General features: G+C 39.2%; 1 protein-coding gene across 1 annotated transcript in view; it reads right to left on the bottom strand.

The window, feature by feature from the left end:
- PLXDC2 (plexin domain containing 2) overlaps positions 1-20,230 on the bottom strand; it is a 282,191-nt gene that overhangs the window by 44,316 nt on the left and 217,645 nt on the right. Inside the window, exons 8-9 of the mRNA XM_049798209.1 lie at positions 14,455-14,550; positions 13,472-13,553 (exon numbers count right to left, since the gene is read on the bottom strand). Of these exons, the coding sequence (XP_049654166.1) occupies positions 13,472-13,553; positions 14,455-14,550 (178 nt within the window). The remainder of the gene's footprint in view (positions 1-13,471; positions 13,554-14,454; positions 14,551-20,230) is intronic.

The following is a 20,230-nucleotide window of genomic DNA, read 5'->3' as shown; positions in this document are numbered from 1 at the left end:
TACTTTATTTACAGTGTGTAATGCGTGAGCATGTTGTTAAGTATAAATCTTTTAATTTGTTATCAGAAAAGTGTGTTTTCTTTGAGATGTGCTCCTTGCTCTCTTCTGATTGTACAATTAAAGTCTAATAGTTACATTAGACCACCATTTGAGGCATTTACTTGGGAATCAGCCAGGCTATAAAGCCTGGTATAGAAACTCAGTCCTGAGAAAGCCCACCACATGGCATAGAAAAATGACCAGAAGTTTAAGTTTCTTAAGATGTCTAGGATATGTATAAATTGCATTCTAGGGTGTTTGTCTGTGGACTCCTTTCACAGGCAAGTGTCACATTTCACCAGTTGTGACCATTTGACAAATTATAGTCAATGTCTCAAACATTCGTTAAATAACTTTGGTGGAGAAAACGGCCTCTATAAAAATGCTGGAGTTTTGTGAACAGGACAATGTGGCCGGAGGAGAGGGCCCCACGGAGGGTGGGACCGCACTTCTCCAAAGCCGCAATTCCTTATCTTAAGTGACCAGGAGAAGGAGCACAGCGTATGTACGTGCCTGGAGGAGGGGGCCCCACGGAGGATGGGACTGCGCTTCTATCTTAAGCAGTCATGCCAGCAGAAAAAGAGAGGCAACTCTGCAATAAATCCCCCCTCCGCAAAGCTCACCAACTGATTCCAGAGAACCCTGGGAATGGGAACTGCGCATGTCGAGACCATCGACTAACGCACTATAAAAGAAGGGAGAACGAGTTCTCAGTGCGTGCCCTCCGGAACTGGATCTCTACGCTGGCTGGACCAACACTGGACCCAGGGCTGGTGAAACCCTTTTCTTCTCTCTTTCTTTCTTTCTCTTTTTTCCTTCTCTTTTCCACAGTCCCCACACCTCATCCTTTTAAACATAAACCATTGTCCAAGTCTGAGAGTGGGAATGGATCTAGCCGACCCTGAGCTCCTTTTTGAGAAGGAGTCCAGAATGCAAGGGGGTCTGCTCTGAAACTCATGACTCAATGGGAGGCCTCTCCTGATACATTTCATGTTCCTTTTTCCATTTCTTTTTCTACACCTTCCTTCTCTTCTCAAACAGTGGCTTAATGACATGTTGCAAGGTTCCTATTGATAAGTTCACGTGTACTTGGGCAAGGTTACCTAGTTTGAATAAATGTTGATTGTTGTTTGAACTCCCCTGGTGTGGTTTCACCTTAATTCTGACAAAGAAAATCCACGAACCTGAGTCTCTCCAACTTTGGGACATGACACCAGTGAAACAGGAACATGTTTGAATCCAAACTTTCTGGTAGTAGCTATCAATGTAAGAATTGAATAGGCAAAAATGAAATCAAACAGAAAAGAATTTGGGGTTGCCCTGTGACTAAACATGGTGCAGTTCTGCCAGCAAATGACTTTAATCCCAGAGTGAATGTCTGTTTAATAGAGCAGGGAATACCCACTATTACAGCTATAACACTCAGGATAAACAAACAATACAGAATTAAGTCTGAACTCAACTCTGTTGTGATTTGAAAGTTTATGGCTGGCACAGAAGTTGCAGTTCTAGATATAAATGGTTCATCAAAGACTGAATAGGATTTTGTCTTACTATTCTAACACAATAAATGAAGAATAAAATGTTACTAGTATGTAAAAGAATTGCAAAAGAAGTTTCTACACAAAAAAGCTGTGTTACCTAGCTATTTATCTACTGTTTTATCACTATGGTATCTGAGGTGCATCTGTGAAATTAAACATGGAAATTAAACACAGATTTTGTGATCTTCCTTCCAAATTAATCAGCAGAAGTAAATATTCTCAAAGGTATAAATAACAGATGGATGTCTACTTTCCCTCTTCTCAACGGGATTTAAATGCTTAACTGTCCTCTGTATCTTTGAATAGCTACTTCCTGCATTTATAATAAAACACCTTAGGAAATATTTGATAGACCTACACAAGACATACTTTGCATTAAGGTCTTAAAACTGTCCAGGCAGTGGTCCTTTTTGTATTGACTGTGATATCTGTGTCTTAGCCAAGCTGTGTTGCAAAATTGGATACCACAGAAACCTGCAGAGTGGATAATGAACAGAGTTTCTAAGCTCCAGAAGACACAGCAACATCTCTGGCAAGGGAACCAATAGCTAGTGAAACCAGTCTCAAATTTTGAAAGGCAAATGATATGGTAAGAAACGCAAATATACCATATGAGTAGTGTGAATGATGTGGCTTAAATAAATCACTGTGTTTATATCTAGATTAAGAAACTTCAAAATGCTTCCCAGTCTTCAGATCAAGGATTTCATAGAAAATATTTCAACAGAAAGATTAGGATTTCAGAGTAATGAGAACTGTAGCAATATTCTGCCCATTTTTTAGAAATAATTTAAAGTTTTGTAACCCAGTCTTGCATTTCTTAAAAATCTGCATCAGTTATGAGCATAACTGTTGTCCTCATGTTTTTCTGAGTTATTCAGGAAAACAAAGCAAGGCATACATATGTAAAAGTGTGTGAATAATGCTGCAGCTGTAAGAAAACTGACTAGTTTCTGTATGAAAGCAGGATTTAAGTTCAGTTGGGTAGATATCAAATCTATTAATGGTAGGTTAGAGGTAGTTTTATTCTCCAGCTTGAGGCTGCTGAGAACATCAGTGAGCAGAAAGGACAACACTGCAGAAGAACGTATGCAGAAAAGAAACTCAAGGAATGAAGCTCACAAGACAATGTTCTACTAGTGCAGGAAAAAGCTTGGGTGTTTGCCCTGAACACAGCTCTCAAGCATTATGTGTCTGTTATAAGATATCATAAGCTTTGAACCACGCAAGGGTTCTTTCTACTCTAGCGGGTCCCACCCCGTATCAAGTGAACTGGCCAGTCTTGCTCTGGAGTGTCCTAGGCCTCTCAGAGCTACTGCACCTGCACCTGAGAGTTCTGTTCAGAGACTGAACTTTTTAGGTTTATTTGTATTAACCATAGAGATTGTTCCAGACAATCTGTGCTCAAGGGGAATTACAGAAATTCCACAATAATTCCATGGAATCCAGGTACTGACAAATTCCACAAACTTATCAAAAAAATGTAGAAAGGCTATTTATGTGCTATTTTTCCATGTATCAATCTCAGCAAAAAGTTAGTTCATCTGGCTGCAGGCTAAATTTCAATAAAACCAGGTTAATAGCTCAGGATCATCTAAGTTCCATAACAGTGCTTTTAAATGTACCATTACGTACATTTTATTGATATGTATATCTTTACTGTTATGTATTTTTAAATGGACCTTCAGGCTACTGAAGCTTACACTGTCTTCTAAACAGAACTGCCATCCCACGTGAGAATACCTATTACTATGATCTTGCAAGGCTTCTTTCATCAAACAATACCATCACTGGGCTCACTCTGGTTTGAGAAAATGCTTTGTTCATTAAGCACTTCTGTGCCACTTCCTTTTCTTGCTTTACTCCCATCAGACTTGCCATGCATACAAAATTCTCAATTATTGAATGCTAATTTGCTAACAGTTTCTTGCAGTTCATGCGTTCAAATTAGCTTGTCAAATTAAGAGCAAGCAGCTTGGAAAAGATTTGAAGAAGTTGGGTGTGGAGCAATTCTCTGCTCAATAAAGTATAGATCTAGTTATCGTATCATTCTTGTCAGTGATGTATTAGGGCTGACAAATTTACACATTCATTCTTGATACATTTGTTGCACTTATTAAAAAGACCAATTGCTGTCTCAACACAACTTTTAAAACGGAAGGAAAATGTGTTGCATTTTAATGAGAGCAAACTCTGACAAAGGGCCAGAATTTCTACTTCTGAGATTTTCGATATTATCACTTCATAATTGGCAAAGAAACAGTATACAAGTTAGAAAAATAGTATTGTCATTACTTTTCATTTATCACAGGGTAAATTTGACCTAATTCAACAATCTGCTTGTTAAGACCAGGTGTTAGGACTCTGCCATGTTTTCATATAAAACCACTCCATCATAAAGAACTGCTGTAGTGGCACACAACTTCTATAGACAGGCAGAATCTGGCACATTTCTTTCTCTGTGCCTGAAGCAGCAGTATGATCAGCAAATTCATGAAGTTATACACATTGATAGAACAGAATATATTTTACAGAAAACACTATATTTTAAACCTCTAGCCCTTCTAAAGCATTTAAAATGAGATTTTCCTTGTCATTTGTATATGAATCTATTACACTGATTGGATTATATATGCTCCCTCTGGTGGTTTGTTTAAACTATAAAAATACCTCATTTTTTTTATTTTGTAATTCAATGGCTTAGCTACTGTGGCCAATTTTGTAATAACAGCACACTACTCAGTTAAATAGTGTTAGGATAAAACCAGCCTGAGTATAAATCAGCAAGTGTTCCTCCCATCTTTTAGTTTGGAATTGAAATATGTAATATCCCTGAAGCAAACAAACATGGAAAAATAAACCCTCAAATAGTTAAAACCAGGAATTATTTAAAAGTGAGCATTTGAAACAACCTAGTGGCCTTCTATGATGGAGTGACTGCATCAGTGGACAAGGGAAGAGCTATGGATGTCATCTACCTGGACTTCTGTAAGGCCTTTGAAACTGTCCCTCACAACATCCTTCTCTCTAAATTGGAGAGATGCAGATTTGATGGGTGTACTGTCCGGTGGCTGAGGAATTGGTTGGATGGTTACATCCAGATGGTAGTGGTCAACAGCTAAATGTCCAGATGGAGATCGGTGACCAATGGTGTCCCTCAGGGGTCCATACTGGGACCAGCACTGTTTAATATCTTCATCAATGACATAGTGAGATTGAGTGCACCCTCAGCAAGTTTTCAGATGACACCAAGCTGAGTGGTGTGGTTGACAAGCCTGAGGGATGGGATGCCATCCAGAGGGACCTGGACAAGCTTGAGAAGTGGGGTCATGTGAACTTCATGAGGTTCAACAAGGCCAAGTGCAAGGTCTTGCACCTGGGTCAGGGTAATTACCACTATCAGAACAAACTGGGGGATTAATTGATCGAGAACAGCCCTGAAGAAAAGACTTGGGGATACTGGTGGATGAAAAATTGGACATGAGCTGGCAACATGTGCTCCCAGCCCAGAAAGCCAACCATATTCGGGGCTGCATCAAAAGAAGTGTGGCCAGCAGGTCGAGGGACATGATTCTGCCCCTCTGCTCTGCTCTTGGGAGACCTCACCTGGAGTACTGCATCCAGTGCTGGGGTCCTCAGCACAGGGAAGACATGGACCTGTTGGAGCAGGTCCAGAGAAGGGCCACAAAAATGATCAGAGGGATGGAACACCTCTCCTATGCGGAAAGGCTGAGGGAGGTGGAGTTCAGTCTGGAGAAGAAAAGGCTCTGGGAGACCTTATTGTGGCCTTTCAGCACTTAAAGGGGGCTTATAAGAAAGACAGGGACAAACATTTTAGCAGAGCCTGTTGTAACAGGGCAAGGGGTAATGGTTTTAAACCAAAAGAGGGTAGATTTAGACTAGATATAAGGAAGACATTTTTTACAATGAGGGTGGTGAAACACTGGCACAGGTTGCCCAGAGAGGTGGTAGATGCCCCATCCCTGGAAACATTCAAGGTCAGGTTGGACAGGGCTCTGAGCAACCTGGTCTAGTTGAAGATGTCCCTGCTCATTGCAGGGGGGGGTTGGACTAGATGACCTTTAAAGGTCCCTTCCAACCCAAACTATTCTATGATTCTGTGATTCTATGAATAAAAATTGAGCTCTATAGATGGTTGTTTATGAATATAGGGACAGGGATAAAAATATTTTCAGGCTCTCAAGGTAAAACTTCCTTTCTTGCACTGTACTAAGTGTTTTGCCACCTTGCACTGCAATGCCCAAGCTTATTACCTCACCCATCAAACCAACCGTAACTTCAGTTCTATGCCTTCTTTGTAATTTCTTTGCACAAGATCTTCCAGAGCTTTCAAGGAGTATATTTATAATATCTGCATTAAAAACTTCTAGATTTCAAGGTTTTTATTAATTTTTTTAAGAACTTCATCAATTTGGTAAAATAAACTGAAGGGCTTAGACCAAAGCCACAACAGGAGGTGTTCACTACATGTTCGCTGCACAAATAAGGTAATGTATCTGCACTTTCAGGTGATGAGTGTCTTTGGTCCTGATCTCATCTGTTGCCTTCACCTGCTCTGTAAGGCAATCTACAACCTTCGTCATGGTGTCAGCTATCAAATAAAAGATGAGGGAAAAGTAGATACCAAATAGTAAGCTATGTGTGGAGAAAGACCCTGTGTTTCCCATTTTAATTTATTTTCTTTTGTAAATCAGGGGGTTTATGTAGTCAGATAGTATGATAATTATTTTTGTGCTTTTTTTGTAATTTTGTATGGGTGGTGCTTTGCTCAGCCAATAAATGTTTCAGATTACATAAGACTTATACTGTAGTATTTGATTCAACACAGTTTTTATGAAAATAAGTCTTGTCAGGTGGAACATATAGAACAACACACAAACAAAAAACCTAACCCTTTTCCTCTTCCTGATATTAAAGATTTCCAGACATAAACTCAGATTTGAAAGTTAACTAAACATATTTCCAATTTCTTTCCAAAGGATGGATAAACAAACAAGACATTTCAAGCTTGCCAAGAAGTTCAGAAGACAAATAATAGGCAACAATTTTTTATCTCAATTACCAAAAGGGCACTGTGGAAAACTGTCACTTCATATTTCAAATGTAAAATGTTTTCCTGAGAGCTGCAAGTGCCTAAAGATTTTCACTTCCCCGCTTTCCAGCTAATCAGCATGGAATGCAAAACAACTTATTTCCTTATTACCTGTTTAGATAGGAACAGTGATTATCATAATAAAAGATTAGAAGTATCAAGACTTCAATTGCATTATTGCTACTATTCCCAGACACATTTCTGATTTTTCACTTTGGTCAGAACACATTCCATAAAAATGAGCCATAACCTTTTCATTTACACAGCTAGTGCTGTTGCTGGCATACTGGATAAAGCATTGAAGTGAAATGTATCTGTCCTGGTTTCAGCTGGCATAAAGTTAACTGTCTTCCTAGTAGCTGGTACAGTGCTATGTTTTGAGTTCTGTATGCGAAGAATGTTGATAACACTGATGTTTTTAGTTGTTGCTAAGTAATGTTTAGTCTCAAGTCAAGGATTTTTCAGCTTCTTATGCCCAGCCAGCGAGAAAGCTGGAGGGGCACAAGAAGTTGGCACAGGACACAGCCAGGGCAGCTGACCCAAACTGGCCAACGGTGTATTCCAGACCATGGGACGTCACATCTAGTATAGGAACTGGGGAGTGGGGGTGGGGAATCACTGCTCGGGGACTAACTAGGTGTCGGTCGGCGGTTGGTGAGCAATTGCCCTGCACATCATTTGTACATTCCAATCCTTTTATTATTGCTGTTGTCATTTTATTAGTGTTATCATCATCATTATTAGTTTCTTCTTTCCTGTTCTATTAAACCGTTCTTATCTCAACCCACGAGTTTTCCTTCTTTTCCTGATTTTCTCCCCCATCCCACTGGGTGGGGGGGGAGTGAGTGAGCAGTTGCGTGGTGCTTACTTGCTGGCTGGGTTAAACCACGACAGTATCACAAATGGGATTCTTTCATCTTAGCTCAGGATTGTTTTAAGAGTACAAGAAGTGTTGGGAGCTGTGCACATGCACATGGACAGAATAACTCTTCCTAGAGTGCATGAAGTGTCCTGGCTCACCACTACACACAGAAAGTCCAGCACGGGAATTTGTGCAGCGTGTTACAGGGCACTTTTCAAACTGGGGGTTTGCACTCCATGGGTCAATGTCATAAACTAGTGTGATTTCAAACCAGATTATTCAATGCATAGCCTGGAAAACAGAGACTCTTAAGGTAAAAGTGCATTTAAGCACATAACATGAGCATGATCTTTTGTGAACTGGGACTCCCAAAGCTGAATCTCTCTTCCCTTGCAGATCCAGGAAAGCCCCCAGCAGGACAGCAGTGGCAGGAGCTGACCCTGAGTCTCTAGGCCTCTTGCCAGAGGGTAGTGGAGCTGCTCTGAGTTGCTGCCATGCAAGGGACTATGAGTTTCAATGCTCAGGCTTAAGCACCTCAACATCTAACGGGCCACCCTTTCGGGGTGACTTGTGTTCAGAGGACTCACATTCACTTACCTCCTGTGCCTCAGGGGATTCTCTGATTACTGTGAGCCTCCTTGTGTAAAGGGCAGTGTCACACATAATGAGTAGAGGAGCTTCATGGGCCTCAGAGACTTCACTGCTGAGCCCTGCTTAGACTCAGTCAGCTGCAGGTATTGCCTTAGATAAAGTGTTTGAGTCCTAGAGACCTTTTTGGTGTTAGATACTTAAGTGCAGAGTTTGGTGAAAAGGTACTTTTAATACTGCTCTCCTATTCTGCATAAGTTCCATTGAAAACCTAAGAGAGTCAGCCAGCAAAACACCCTTGTGAATCTAGCTGTTAGGCTTTCGGGTGCCCTTGGCATAGGGCAGTCAGCTTCGAGGATTTAAAATTTGAATATAGATACCAACAGTGACAGCTGAATAAAACTACCATCTAAACTGTTTGCAAACTCTTGCCCTTAGTCCTTCAGTACTCCAGTTCCCCATCTCCAGTGCTGGGATAATAGTACCACGCTAAGCCTGAGGGATGTTGCAAGGATTGGGTGGTGCTTTTATCCTGTGTTAATGAAGTGAAACATAAGACAAATTCAAACCTGAGTCTCCAGCATGCACAGATTGCAAGACCGTGCTCTTTGTCTGATTATTTCTGAACTCACTAAAATAGCAGTATCACTTCTCTGCTGAAATCTGAGACTTTCCTGAAGTTCACCTAAACAAACCCATCAATATCTACAGAATCTGAACATAAATCTTTTCAAAACTTTGTATAAAGATGGCTTTTAAAAATTCCTTGATCATTTAAGCATCATACTTCCATTCTATTTCAGTGTCAACTCTTTTAAAGTTCATAAACACAATTTATTTCTTGGGCAATTACTTCAAATATTTCCAAGGAAACTTACTATTCCAGTAATGCAAGCAAGTTGTACAAAGTGAACCTATAAAGTAACAGCAAAGTTGCCTTAAAGCTTCCAAAAAGTTTCCTAGAAAATGACATCTCTAATACAGGGTATACCAAGTGCCTCGAGTATATAAAGATTTTCAGAAGCATGAAAAGAGGATATAAACATGCCCAACATTAATGAATTCTCCCAGTTTTTACATGCTAGAAAGTCAGAGATAATGAAGAGCAAATAATCCAAGTTTCAGCCACAAGTGACTGCTATGAGACAGATGCTAAGTGTTTCTGGCATTTTATAGACATAGATCGTTGTGTAACAGAAAGCTATGATACCATCTTAACTTACTTATTTATAGTTAGTCTCTTTTACTTATGGAATGGTTTTACTTTACTTATGGGACAATTATGAAACATACTTAGTTAAAAATAAAATTCGCTCCTAGGGGGATCCCCTGTCTGCCGAAGTCAAAAGAAAATGATGTGCCTTCACTTAGTCATGATGAAACTGGGTGACATACGTCATACTGGATTTCAGAGCAGATAGTTTGATGATCCCTTATGAAATTGGAAACTGATTTAAACTTGTAGAAAGTGACAGGAATAGAGGATTTTGCTCTGAACACCTACAAGAAGAATCTGCCTCTCCAAAGACTGCATAGTTTACACAGCAGCTGGGCTAGAGTTACAGGTAGGAAACAATTCACTGTTGTAGAATAAGTTATTTTTATTCCAACACAGATTGTCCACATGGGGGAGTGCAGTTATTCTGCAATGGCTCTGCTGGTCAATTTTCCTTGTATAGTTATAGATTTTATACAAACTTTCTATTTTTCCAACAACTGTACTTTGTTGTGTGAATGATTCAATATACGGTTTAAATTTTATGCAAGGAAAAAAAAATATATATAAAATACTGTTCTTGGTAGTAATGTTGTTGTGGCAAAATGGGGTCATAACTTGTTGAGAAAAAAGGGTTGTAGAATTGGTATAGAGTTTTGTTTCCCCCCTGGATACAAGTTTGCTTATTACGCACATGGAAGTCTGTTTGCTCTGGGACATCTTACTTTAGAGTATCAAAATGCTACAGGAGGAACATCACTGTCTCTTACAGCCATATCTGACCCTCATTGCTCCCGAAAATTCTCCTCACTAGCAAACAGGCATTTTTGCTCTGCAGAAATCAGAGCACTAGATCAGTCAGTAGGTTATTGCCACAATGCAAATCTGTCACTATTAAGTTCAAAGCCTTCTTCAGGCTTTTGCACCAAAGGCTAATTGCTTTCCCCACCCTGGGCTTTGTCTACAGCCAAGAGAGACAGCTTTTGGTTTCTCACCTCCTGCACCAGTGTGTCCAGTCAGCTTTGCAACACAGAAGCACTACTCAGGCATTACTCCTAAGCACCTGCTTCTGCTTCCTTCAAAAACCCCTGTGAACAGTCATTTGAAAGTGGACTGTAGATATTAATTTTCTTTGTACTCTAAGCACTTCTGAAATGTCTACATGAATACTCCATGTTATGCTTTGCCCTTGTTTTTCCAAGCAGATTTTATTCTGCTGCAGCAGAGCAATGTATATCACGACAGGAGAGAAAAGTCTAGGTTGATTTACAAGGCTGGCGACTGAAGAGCAACAACACACAGAAAAAGCCAGAGCACCATGATGAAAGAACTCACAACGTTCCATCCATTATGATTCTTAACCAGGGCAGTGAGGTTTTCTTGTTGAGCAAGTGCTTCTTTATCACATGCAAAAATAACATTTTAAGAGTGAATTTATTTTTGAGAGGAGCAAAACCACAGTGTAGTACTGAAGTAAAAGATTCTGAGTACTCTTCTGTCATCCAGACATCTCCACTGAGAATGGAATAAGGCTTTTTTTTTTTTTTTTTTTTTTTTTTTGTATCTCCCTAAAATGAATAAACATGCTGAGGAACAGAAGGTGAAAGAAGAGAGGCACTTGACTAGAAGGTAGGTGAGAGTATCCAGAACTGGTAGGGAGCAGAAAATTGTCAAAGCTGAGGCAGGAATGAGTCCTGATCACAATGATCCTGCAGTGTAATGCACCCTAACTGAATAAATGCTTAGTCTTCACATGTTGGAAAGCAAGATGCCTCTTTTCACAAAATATGTATCTTATTATTTCAGATTTGTTTCTCTCTAGAACTGAATTAGTTGAAATAAGCTTCTCATTTCAGAAGCTGGAGGACAGTGGCCAAGAAAGGCAATGGGGCCTGAGACAGATGTTGTCACCAAAGCCATGTTTCAGGAGGAAGTAACAATTTAAAAAATAAGGTGTAAAATCTAGTATAAGATTAAGAAGTTCAGGGGACTGAATCATAGCCTCAGAGGTTTTCAAAACCCATCTGAACAAAGTCATGACCAACCTGGTCTGATGTCACAGCTGGCCATGCTTGGAGTGGAAGGTTATACTAGATGACCTCTAGTGAATCCTTCCATTCTGAACTATATTATGATTCTACACACAATTCTCCATTTGCTTAAACCTGGCTGAATAGCACTTATCTTTATAGATGAAAATTGGATGATATGACTGTTTTTAAACTACTGAGATTCCCATGTAGAAGCACAATCTTAGTTTGCTTTTCTGGTTCCATCCTTTTTTTTTTTTAAGACATTGACTCCACTTTCTGCTTTTGTTGCTAGTCAAACAATGTCCAAACACAGCCTGCATGATATGACAGTCTCACTACTGTCAGTAATGGACTAATTAACAGCAATAAAACTGTTCAATCTATCTGCTGCAGCTTGTTAAAGGCACAACTGTGCTGCAGCATGGAGCCAGCTGTTTTTTGGGGAACAGTGCAGGACTGCCTCACAGTAGGTTCATCTTTAATTGCAGTGTGATCTTCACAGGCAAAATGAAAAGCAAGATTTTTTTCATGCAAAATTTAATTTAACAGAAATAGGTGTGTAGAGACTGTGTATCATTCAGCAGTAAATTACACCTTGCCAGTTGTGAAGGGGCAGCCACAAATTCACCTAAATATGTGGAAGGGAACACAGTTTGACTAAGTGCCTGGTGTTGCTTCCTGCTAAAGGTGAAGGATAAAATTCTTGTAGATCTCCACAGTGAATTTGTGCCTTAGTGAGCAAAACAGATTTTCCAGCAATTCCAGAACTCAGGAAACTGAGTTCTTCAGAAACTACAGAAAAACACAAAGGATCTCAAGGTTTGCCTGTTCTTCATGAGAGGTTGGAACTTTACCATATAATTGAGTTTATCCAAACAGAAGTGAGAACACTGGCCACAAAGCTACAGACCTTGCTCAAACCAAAGCCAACAGAAACTCAGTGCTACAACATTTATTAATGGAAGGAGAATCAAGCAATACTCAAAAGTAAGAAATTGGCTAAAGCAAGCAAGATCTCTTCATTCTTGCTTGGAACAATTTTCTACAAGTAACCTTACTCTTTAAGATGTTTGATATGTTTTCTGTGAAATGATTTAATTTAGCTGTAATTTTACTCAAGAGTTTTTTGCAAAAGAAACTGACAATGAAGTGACTTCTCAAATGGCTTACTAAGGGAGTAGAAGCTTAAGAAAACATAATAAAGTTGACCTAAAATTCCTAATACTGTACCATGTTCATCAACAGTGTATCAGTTCTTCAGAATGATGTAAAATCATTACACTGTTTTAGACTGCAGATAGCATTTTTTCCTTTCATTATGCATCCATTTTATACGTAACTTTTCTGAACCTAACCACTGGGGTTGAACACAATAACAAATATCCAGTATGATACTGCATTTTGTGTCAGAGAACTGGTGTTAAATATATTCTTGCTATGAAGGTCAGCAACTGAAGAACTTTTTAGAAAAGCTACAGCTGCAGAGTTTCCATTTTGCTGTCTGTGCTCCAGCTGCTCCACAGGGTCCAAATCACTCCTGCTACTGACTTGACTGTCCTCATCAGTGTGACAATGAGAGGCTGAGGAGACCCAAAGTAGCTGCTAAGTATAATGAGGGGTTAAAAAAGAAAAGACTGTGTCTTTGAATGTGTCAGTCTCCTTACTGTTAAGAGAACAGGGATGTCTTTATAGTTACATTACCACTCTGCACCTCCATGTGGTTAAATTATTTTTGATGAAACAGGGATACAGGGAGAAAATATGAATTTTATTATGATTTCTACTTCTTGCTCTCCTTTGAAAGGATTTTCAAGTGGGGTTAAGGAAATAGGAACAAGGGCTAAAGCCCCAAAACAACTTTTTTGACCATTCTTGCCCAATTTCTTTACTGAAGTGAAATGGGACGATGATGTGTTGTTAGTGATCACAATTGAGGTGTATGTTCATGTGAATGCATGCATATAAGACCTAAATATAACAACCCCTAGTGTTGAATAACCTATGGACAATGTTTCTGGATATCCTTTGAGCACAGCTGCATACCCATGCAAAAAAAAGAAAAATCCGTTTCTTTACCTTTGGAGTTTACTGCACCAGCTGCAGTTGAAACCAATCTGGGCAGTGACACAGGGACCACAGCTGGCAAACTGGAGACAAGCTGAGATATAGATAAACAAACAGAAATTATTACATTAGTCTGACAAATAATTCCCATAAAAAGCAAAAAAAGGATACATCTTCTGATAATACATATTTAGGGACTCAACAGGTTCACGCATGTCCAAAGTACGACACTAAAACCAGCCTAGTACAAAGCATTGCACAACCCTATGCACAGAGGTACATTTTATCTGTAGGACTCCATTTGTATTCCATTTGTAAATATATTTCCACTTCCACATCTGTTCATTCAGTTTCATTGCTAAATTTTTATCTTTTTGCTTAATATTAAGTATTTCCTTAAATCTTCCCTCGCTCCAGTGTTCCTTGGTGTTGCTAACATTCAGACATAATGCAGATAATAAGACTGGCAAGAAAGCGTGCAAGAACTATAATTGGATTAGAAAAAAAGAAAAATAGCTGTTTCCATTTTTTCACAATAGTACAGCTGGCAGTTTAAACACAGAGGTTTCTAAACAATGTAGTTTTACCTTGGACAAAAGAGGCAGATGAACTGCAAAATGTGTTTGGTGATACTCCCTTGGAATGTGATGCACAGTACACAGAAGAATTTGTGTTTGCCTTGTAAGCATGAAAACTGTTTTTTTTTTCTTGAGAAAACAAATTTAAAGGAAATATAATCATTCTTCTGAAAAAATGATTTGGCACAGATTTCATTCAAAACCTACTGGGAGCTATATACCTATAAAGTAACTTGAGATACGCGAGGATGCACTGGATAACACATCATCCATGGGGGAATAAATCTGACAGAGGATAAATGAATCTGTCCATGATTTCAAGTCCACAGATAAAACAAAATATTTAAAATTGCCTGTGTGTTGCTAGGTGGGGGTCCTTCCCAGATCTGGTTCCTGCCTGCGTTATGTTTTACTTACTTGGAAGAGGTATCATTTCAACAGCTGAGAGATTGGTAATCTTTGACATCTGTAGCTCCACCCTGTGGTACTCATAAATTGTTCTTCTACGGACATCTACCAGGAAAGAAAAATAAAAATATTTCCACACTTTACTATTTTGTACTCTGTAGATTGTGAAAAATAGTGGATGTAATGATTGCTCACTGTTCCTTAGGTGCACACATGGCACCAGTTTTTCTCAAGAATATATTTTTAACTTTAGACATCATGAAGGAACATGTAAAAGGTATAGATAGAGAATTTTTCACTTGAGAAACCATCAGAGCTGACAGAATAGGTACCTATTCCCGGAAAAGGATTATGAAAACGCTGAGTGTTCTCTCAAGCATCTTAGTCATTCATTTAGGCAGAAATTCTAGACAGTATACTGTCAGACATTTTAGGGTATATTTCAGATGCTTGCTTTCCTAAGACATTTCTCAGCTTACAGACTTGAGAGAAATGCTTTATATGCTCACTTTGTCAGTTGTTGTCAAGATGTGCAAAGAAAACTGATTTCATTGCTTAATCAAATTTGTTAGCTACAAGCTAGCTTACATCTAAATGCACTAGAACGTTTTTTTCATATTATACCATTAAAGAAGACAAGTCTTCCTAAACACCCAATGTTATGCATAATCTTTACCCAAGCTGACTGCTCCTAAGTTTCTCAAAGCAGAAATTCAATATAGTCAATGCACCGTTCTTAGGGGCTTTGAAGGCATAGATAAGTGTAAGACCCAAGCACCAGATAAGTGTGAAAAAAATCACATAATTGTTAGTTTCCAGATCTATATCCTATCATGTATTCTGAATATTCCAGATTTTAAGTGCATGGCTGTGATGGAGACTGGCAAGCTTGTACATTTGCAAATTAAAAAGTACAGCCTATTCTGCCAATCTAACACAATAATGATGATTTCCTAGTGTGCTGGATTCAGATTTATGTCCTTTCTGAAGGCCTGTTAAACTAATTGAAATCAATGCTAAATACAATCACTGACCCTGTGGAATCATGCCAGAGAGGGATAAAGGGATACATACAAGGGATTAACAGGTTACTCTGGTCAATGGCTGGTCTGAGTCTACATGCAACAGAAGAAAAGGAATTGCAGACAGCCACAAACTCAATCTTAAGCAGTCTTCTTTGTTGCCAGCCCTGTATGGATCAGGGCACACCTTGTTGCTTGGTATAAAGGCTGTGTTTCTGCAGCTTGAAGTGGGCTCACGTGGGCTCCCCAGCTGTTCAGCATAGCACCAGATCTGAAGTGGGTTTTGCAATCTCTTGTTAGGAGGGATGTTGTAAGCGTTTTTCAGACAGAAAATGGAAGCTCAACTAAAATCAATCAAGTAATAAATACTAATTTTTAAGGAAAGAGAGAAAGTACACTAAGATGTCCTGTGGCTAAGTTGCCTCTTGGCTCAAGCGGATGAGACTTTCTAAGAAAAGAGGGATGGCCAAGCTCTAAAAGCACAAGCACAGGAAACTCCCTTACACCACACAGAAAATAACCATCAGACTATTGGTGTCAGTTGAAATTAACAGGGTAATCTCTGAGGAGGGATGAGGAAGCAGAAGCAGAGCTGTGCTGGGTGGGATAACTCCTGCATCAGCCAGCATCGCTGCTGGTGAAGGAGCTTCTCTGCCCTCTCTTACTGCATAAGCTCCCAGGAACAGGTAGGCAGTGTCTGGCTTTCAGACAATAATATTTCTATTTAGTTCCAAATCAGCACCTTTGCCAAGCAGTTCCTCTTGCCATTTATTTGAAGCTGACTTTGCTATGGCTTCACCCTTTCTGATCACAAATTTCTCTTTTGGTATGAAGTGCACCTAGAGTCGAGGTAGTTTTAGGTTTTAGCTGCAAAGTCACTCTGACTAGTTAAAAGACAGATATGGGGATGTGCCAAATATTTACCCCAATAAATACCTTAGCCATGTCCTTCAAACCTGATGGACAGAAAGGGTTTTCAAGACAAAGCTAATCTTATGCTGGGGTGGGGAAAATATTTTGCCAGCAATGAGAGGTTTATGCTCCCAGGATGGTAAGTCCCATAAAAGCACCTGCCAAATCAGAGTGATCAGGAAATGTGTTTGAAATGAACTCCTGCCAATGCTGAAGGCTGTAATTTGTTTCCATGGAAATCTTTATCCTTCTGTCCAAAAAAATAAGCAAATGAATACATAAATTAAAATGGTGGGTGTTGGCACTTTAACTGAACTCCATTTCATCTCATCAGTAGTGGTACAGACTGGCATGCTATAATCCTGTTTATTCTGAACCTTTCCTAATAGACTTCTCATAGGGTTTACAAGAAGTAAGGAGCTTCTGGCTTTCCAAAAATCCAATAAGAATCAGTGACTCAGGTCACAGGCACTTTTATCTTACCCAGTGCATGAAATTTCTAAAAAACCAATGATTTTAAGAGAATTAAGTTTGTTATAAGAAAAAAAAATATCTAATAATGCCTAATTCAGCATGACTGTTGATCCCATTAAATCCCACTGCCTGGTAGACTCAGGTTTGATCTTTTCTTGTTCAGGAAGAAGACTGTGCCAACCACGGGTGGTGAGTTTGCATATGAGGGATCCATCTACTGTAAGAAACCTAAGCACAGAGAGGTATTTGCATAGTCACCTTCCAACAGCTTTGTATACACTTGCAGGCAGGTGGTTGGAAACATGAGCATCCAAATTTATCTGCCTGGCCAGGTTGCAAAAACATGCAGGTGTAGATTCCTTTGAAAGTCTGACTTGAAACATGCCATGCTTAGCTCCTCAAAATGTACTTTTTCCTTCCTATTTAGAATTCTGATCCTGTATCCCCTTAACAAATCAGGCTAGAAAAGCTAAACTCAACAGGATAAACAGAAAAATTAATACTTTCCCCAGAGACTTTCCCCCTCAACCTCTCCATGCACACTCCTGCTCCAACCCAAGACACATACTGCCTTTCACTCAGGTGGAACTTGTTCTTCTTTGTCATATGCTGTCTATTTAGCTCTTTTACAAACAAGTGCAAGGGCAGAGTCACAAAGAACTTATGAGCCCATGTATTTCAGTATGCACCTTAAATTGACACAAACTAGTGAAATAATTTGATGTAGTAACAGACAAAAATTTAAGCATCATGTGCAGGTATTTCGCTGAAAAGAGGCATTACATCAAGTCTAAGGGAAGGGAAGAAAGCAAAAGGACTTTTTGCATGCATATATGCTTTTGAAGTAGCATTCCTGGTTCTGAATTTCAGAAAATATGTATATATTCTTCTCCTAGTCATGAAAATATTTTACTTTCCTGTAGGTCTGAGTATCTCAAACAACCTTTTCAACCAAATGATATAATATTTTTTTTCAATAACAGATTCTATTTTTTTACATTTGGTTTAATTTACAACACGGTCCAAATTGTTCTTTGGTTTGATTCTGTGGCATGTACATGTGCTGTCTTTGAATACAAGGACAAAGGTACAGTCCCAGCAGAAAAAGCTGAAGAAAACACCAGCTACTTGAGGTAAGTACATTCTTCAGTGACTTAGAGAGAGAATGTGGGGGGTCAGAAGGCCAATTGAAAGAATCCCTTCAAGGGATTAAGCAACGGATTGGTAAATTATAGATGTGCAAGATTCTGGTCCGACAAAACACTTCTATGTAGTTTTATCACATGTCTATGTAATTTTATCACACTAGTTTTAAACTGAATAATGACATATAAATGTTCTGTGAAACAGAACTGCCAGAGTTAACTAAACATACTAGGCAGGGAGAGTGCTCTGGAGATGAGCAGTGCCAGAATAGCACCAGTGACTTACTAACATAGCTGAAGGCTCAGTAGCTAGTAATAAACCATTCTAAATACATGTCCAACAGATGCACAATCTCTCTGGTACTTTTCCATCACATAATCACTTTTCCTAATACAGCATTCCTCAGCTAAAACCTGCAGCCCAGTGAAATGTGAAAACATTGGAGAAGTCAGTGTGATTTTTTAAATTATATGTTCACACAAATAAAAACCTTTGTCAGTGAAAGATTTCTAGGGAATTGAGATCAGCCATATACCCAGCAAAAACTGCTAAACAAGGCCATATGTATTCATACAGCTGCACTTTCATTTTTTAAGTTTCACTGATAGAGAAAACACAAATGGTAAGAAGGTGCATTTGATTATGCAGAAGTCAATTTAAAGCAAACAATTTAAGAAACATATCCAGCTTACTCTGCAAGCAATTTGTGAAAAATATAAGGGATACAGAAGGGTGGGGCACAGCTGCTGTACCATGCAGCCACTGGCTTTGCTTGATAGGGACTTTGTTTAACACCACTGGCTGAATAAAACCTTCATGTAAATATATATTTTGCCAGCCTGGTGTGTCTGATGGCCATCACCACAAAAGGTAAGGGAATCAGAATGTCAAAGCAATCTTTGTTCTTTCTTTTTAACAGCTTGATATTGCTAAACTTGTCAGTATTAACTAATTAATTCTCGAGGCACTGACACTGGGATCAAATGTGCCTGTAATTGAACGGCCACGAATTGCTGTTGGTCATTCACTATTACATATGTCTGAAACTAGATCAAAATTCAGATTCCCTAATTGTATTAATTTTGTCATTCTCTTAAAAGTTACTAAAAAAACATGCCTTATCCCCTTAAGGCACTGTGCAGTGAACTGCCTAATTCTGAGACTGGTCAATGGCTAGTTGAGGCTTTGGCTAAACCAAGAACACTTTAAAGTTTGATCACCTTGTACCCATCCCTGAAGTGCTGTTATGCCACCAAAGATTAGCAGCATGCCCATTTCTTTCCTTCTCTGCTCCTGAATCGGGCACCTAGTGCCAAGGAACCCAGCTGCCTGGCTAAATCCTTTTGGGCCAGCAGACAAACACGCGGGGCTGGAGGAGCTGGCATTCTGTGGAATTGGTTACATTAGTGGAAAGCAAGAATAAATACTGCGTATTTAGAGTGATAACTTTGGGGCCTACTTTGCACAGAGGTAAATGACAACATTACCAGTAAGGCAGCAGCAAATTAGACTTTGCCATTTCCTAGATAGTGTTGCACCTTTATACAATAGATGTCACAACAAAAACTGCTAGACTTCTTTTACCCTTCAGGAAGGTAATGCTAAGGTTCTTTCAGGGGCCTCACTCCTGTAAACAAACTGGAGAAAAATCTTCAGCAAACAGTTATAACATGCAGAGTTGTCACTTAATTATATGCTTGAGTTACGCTACATATTGAGTGGCACTAATTGCACTGAAACTGGAATATTACTAACACATAGCCCAGCTACAATTTCATTTGTGTACACAGTGTTGTTGAGTAATTTCAGTCTCATTAAATGTTGGGTTGTCAAGGTATGGATTTCTTAAAAGAGCTGTACCTAATACAGTAGAGGCCAAGATCATGGCGAAGTATGTCTCATTGTGGAGAAAAACAGCCATTATCTGTAAGTGCAAGACTAGTAACTTACTGTGCAGACCCCCTGTATCTGTCACTCTCTCATTTTACCAGTGTATTTCATTCTGTCGTGGAAAACAAAGCACAACCTGGGCAAGCTCACTGGTGGGCTTTTTCATTGCTGAAGTAAAATAGTAGGATGAAGGAAATGCCTTTTCATTTCTGCTTCATGCACAATAAAAAGCTAATTGAAGACAAAAGGGAATAGAGCACTGAAACAAAGGAGAGAAATGTAGTAACCCTGAAGGAAAGATGTAGGGGAAGAAAGATGGTAATGAAATTAGAGAGAGGTCT

The sequence above is a fragment of the Accipiter gentilis genome, chromosome 4 (assembly GCF_929443795.1).
Source record: "Accipiter gentilis chromosome 4, bAccGen1.1, whole genome shotgun sequence".
NCBI lineage: Eukaryota > Metazoa > Chordata > Aves > Accipitriformes > Accipitridae > Astur > Astur gentilis.
Note: the sequence above shows the minus strand (reverse complement) of the source record. Positions and strands in the feature narration are given on the sequence as shown.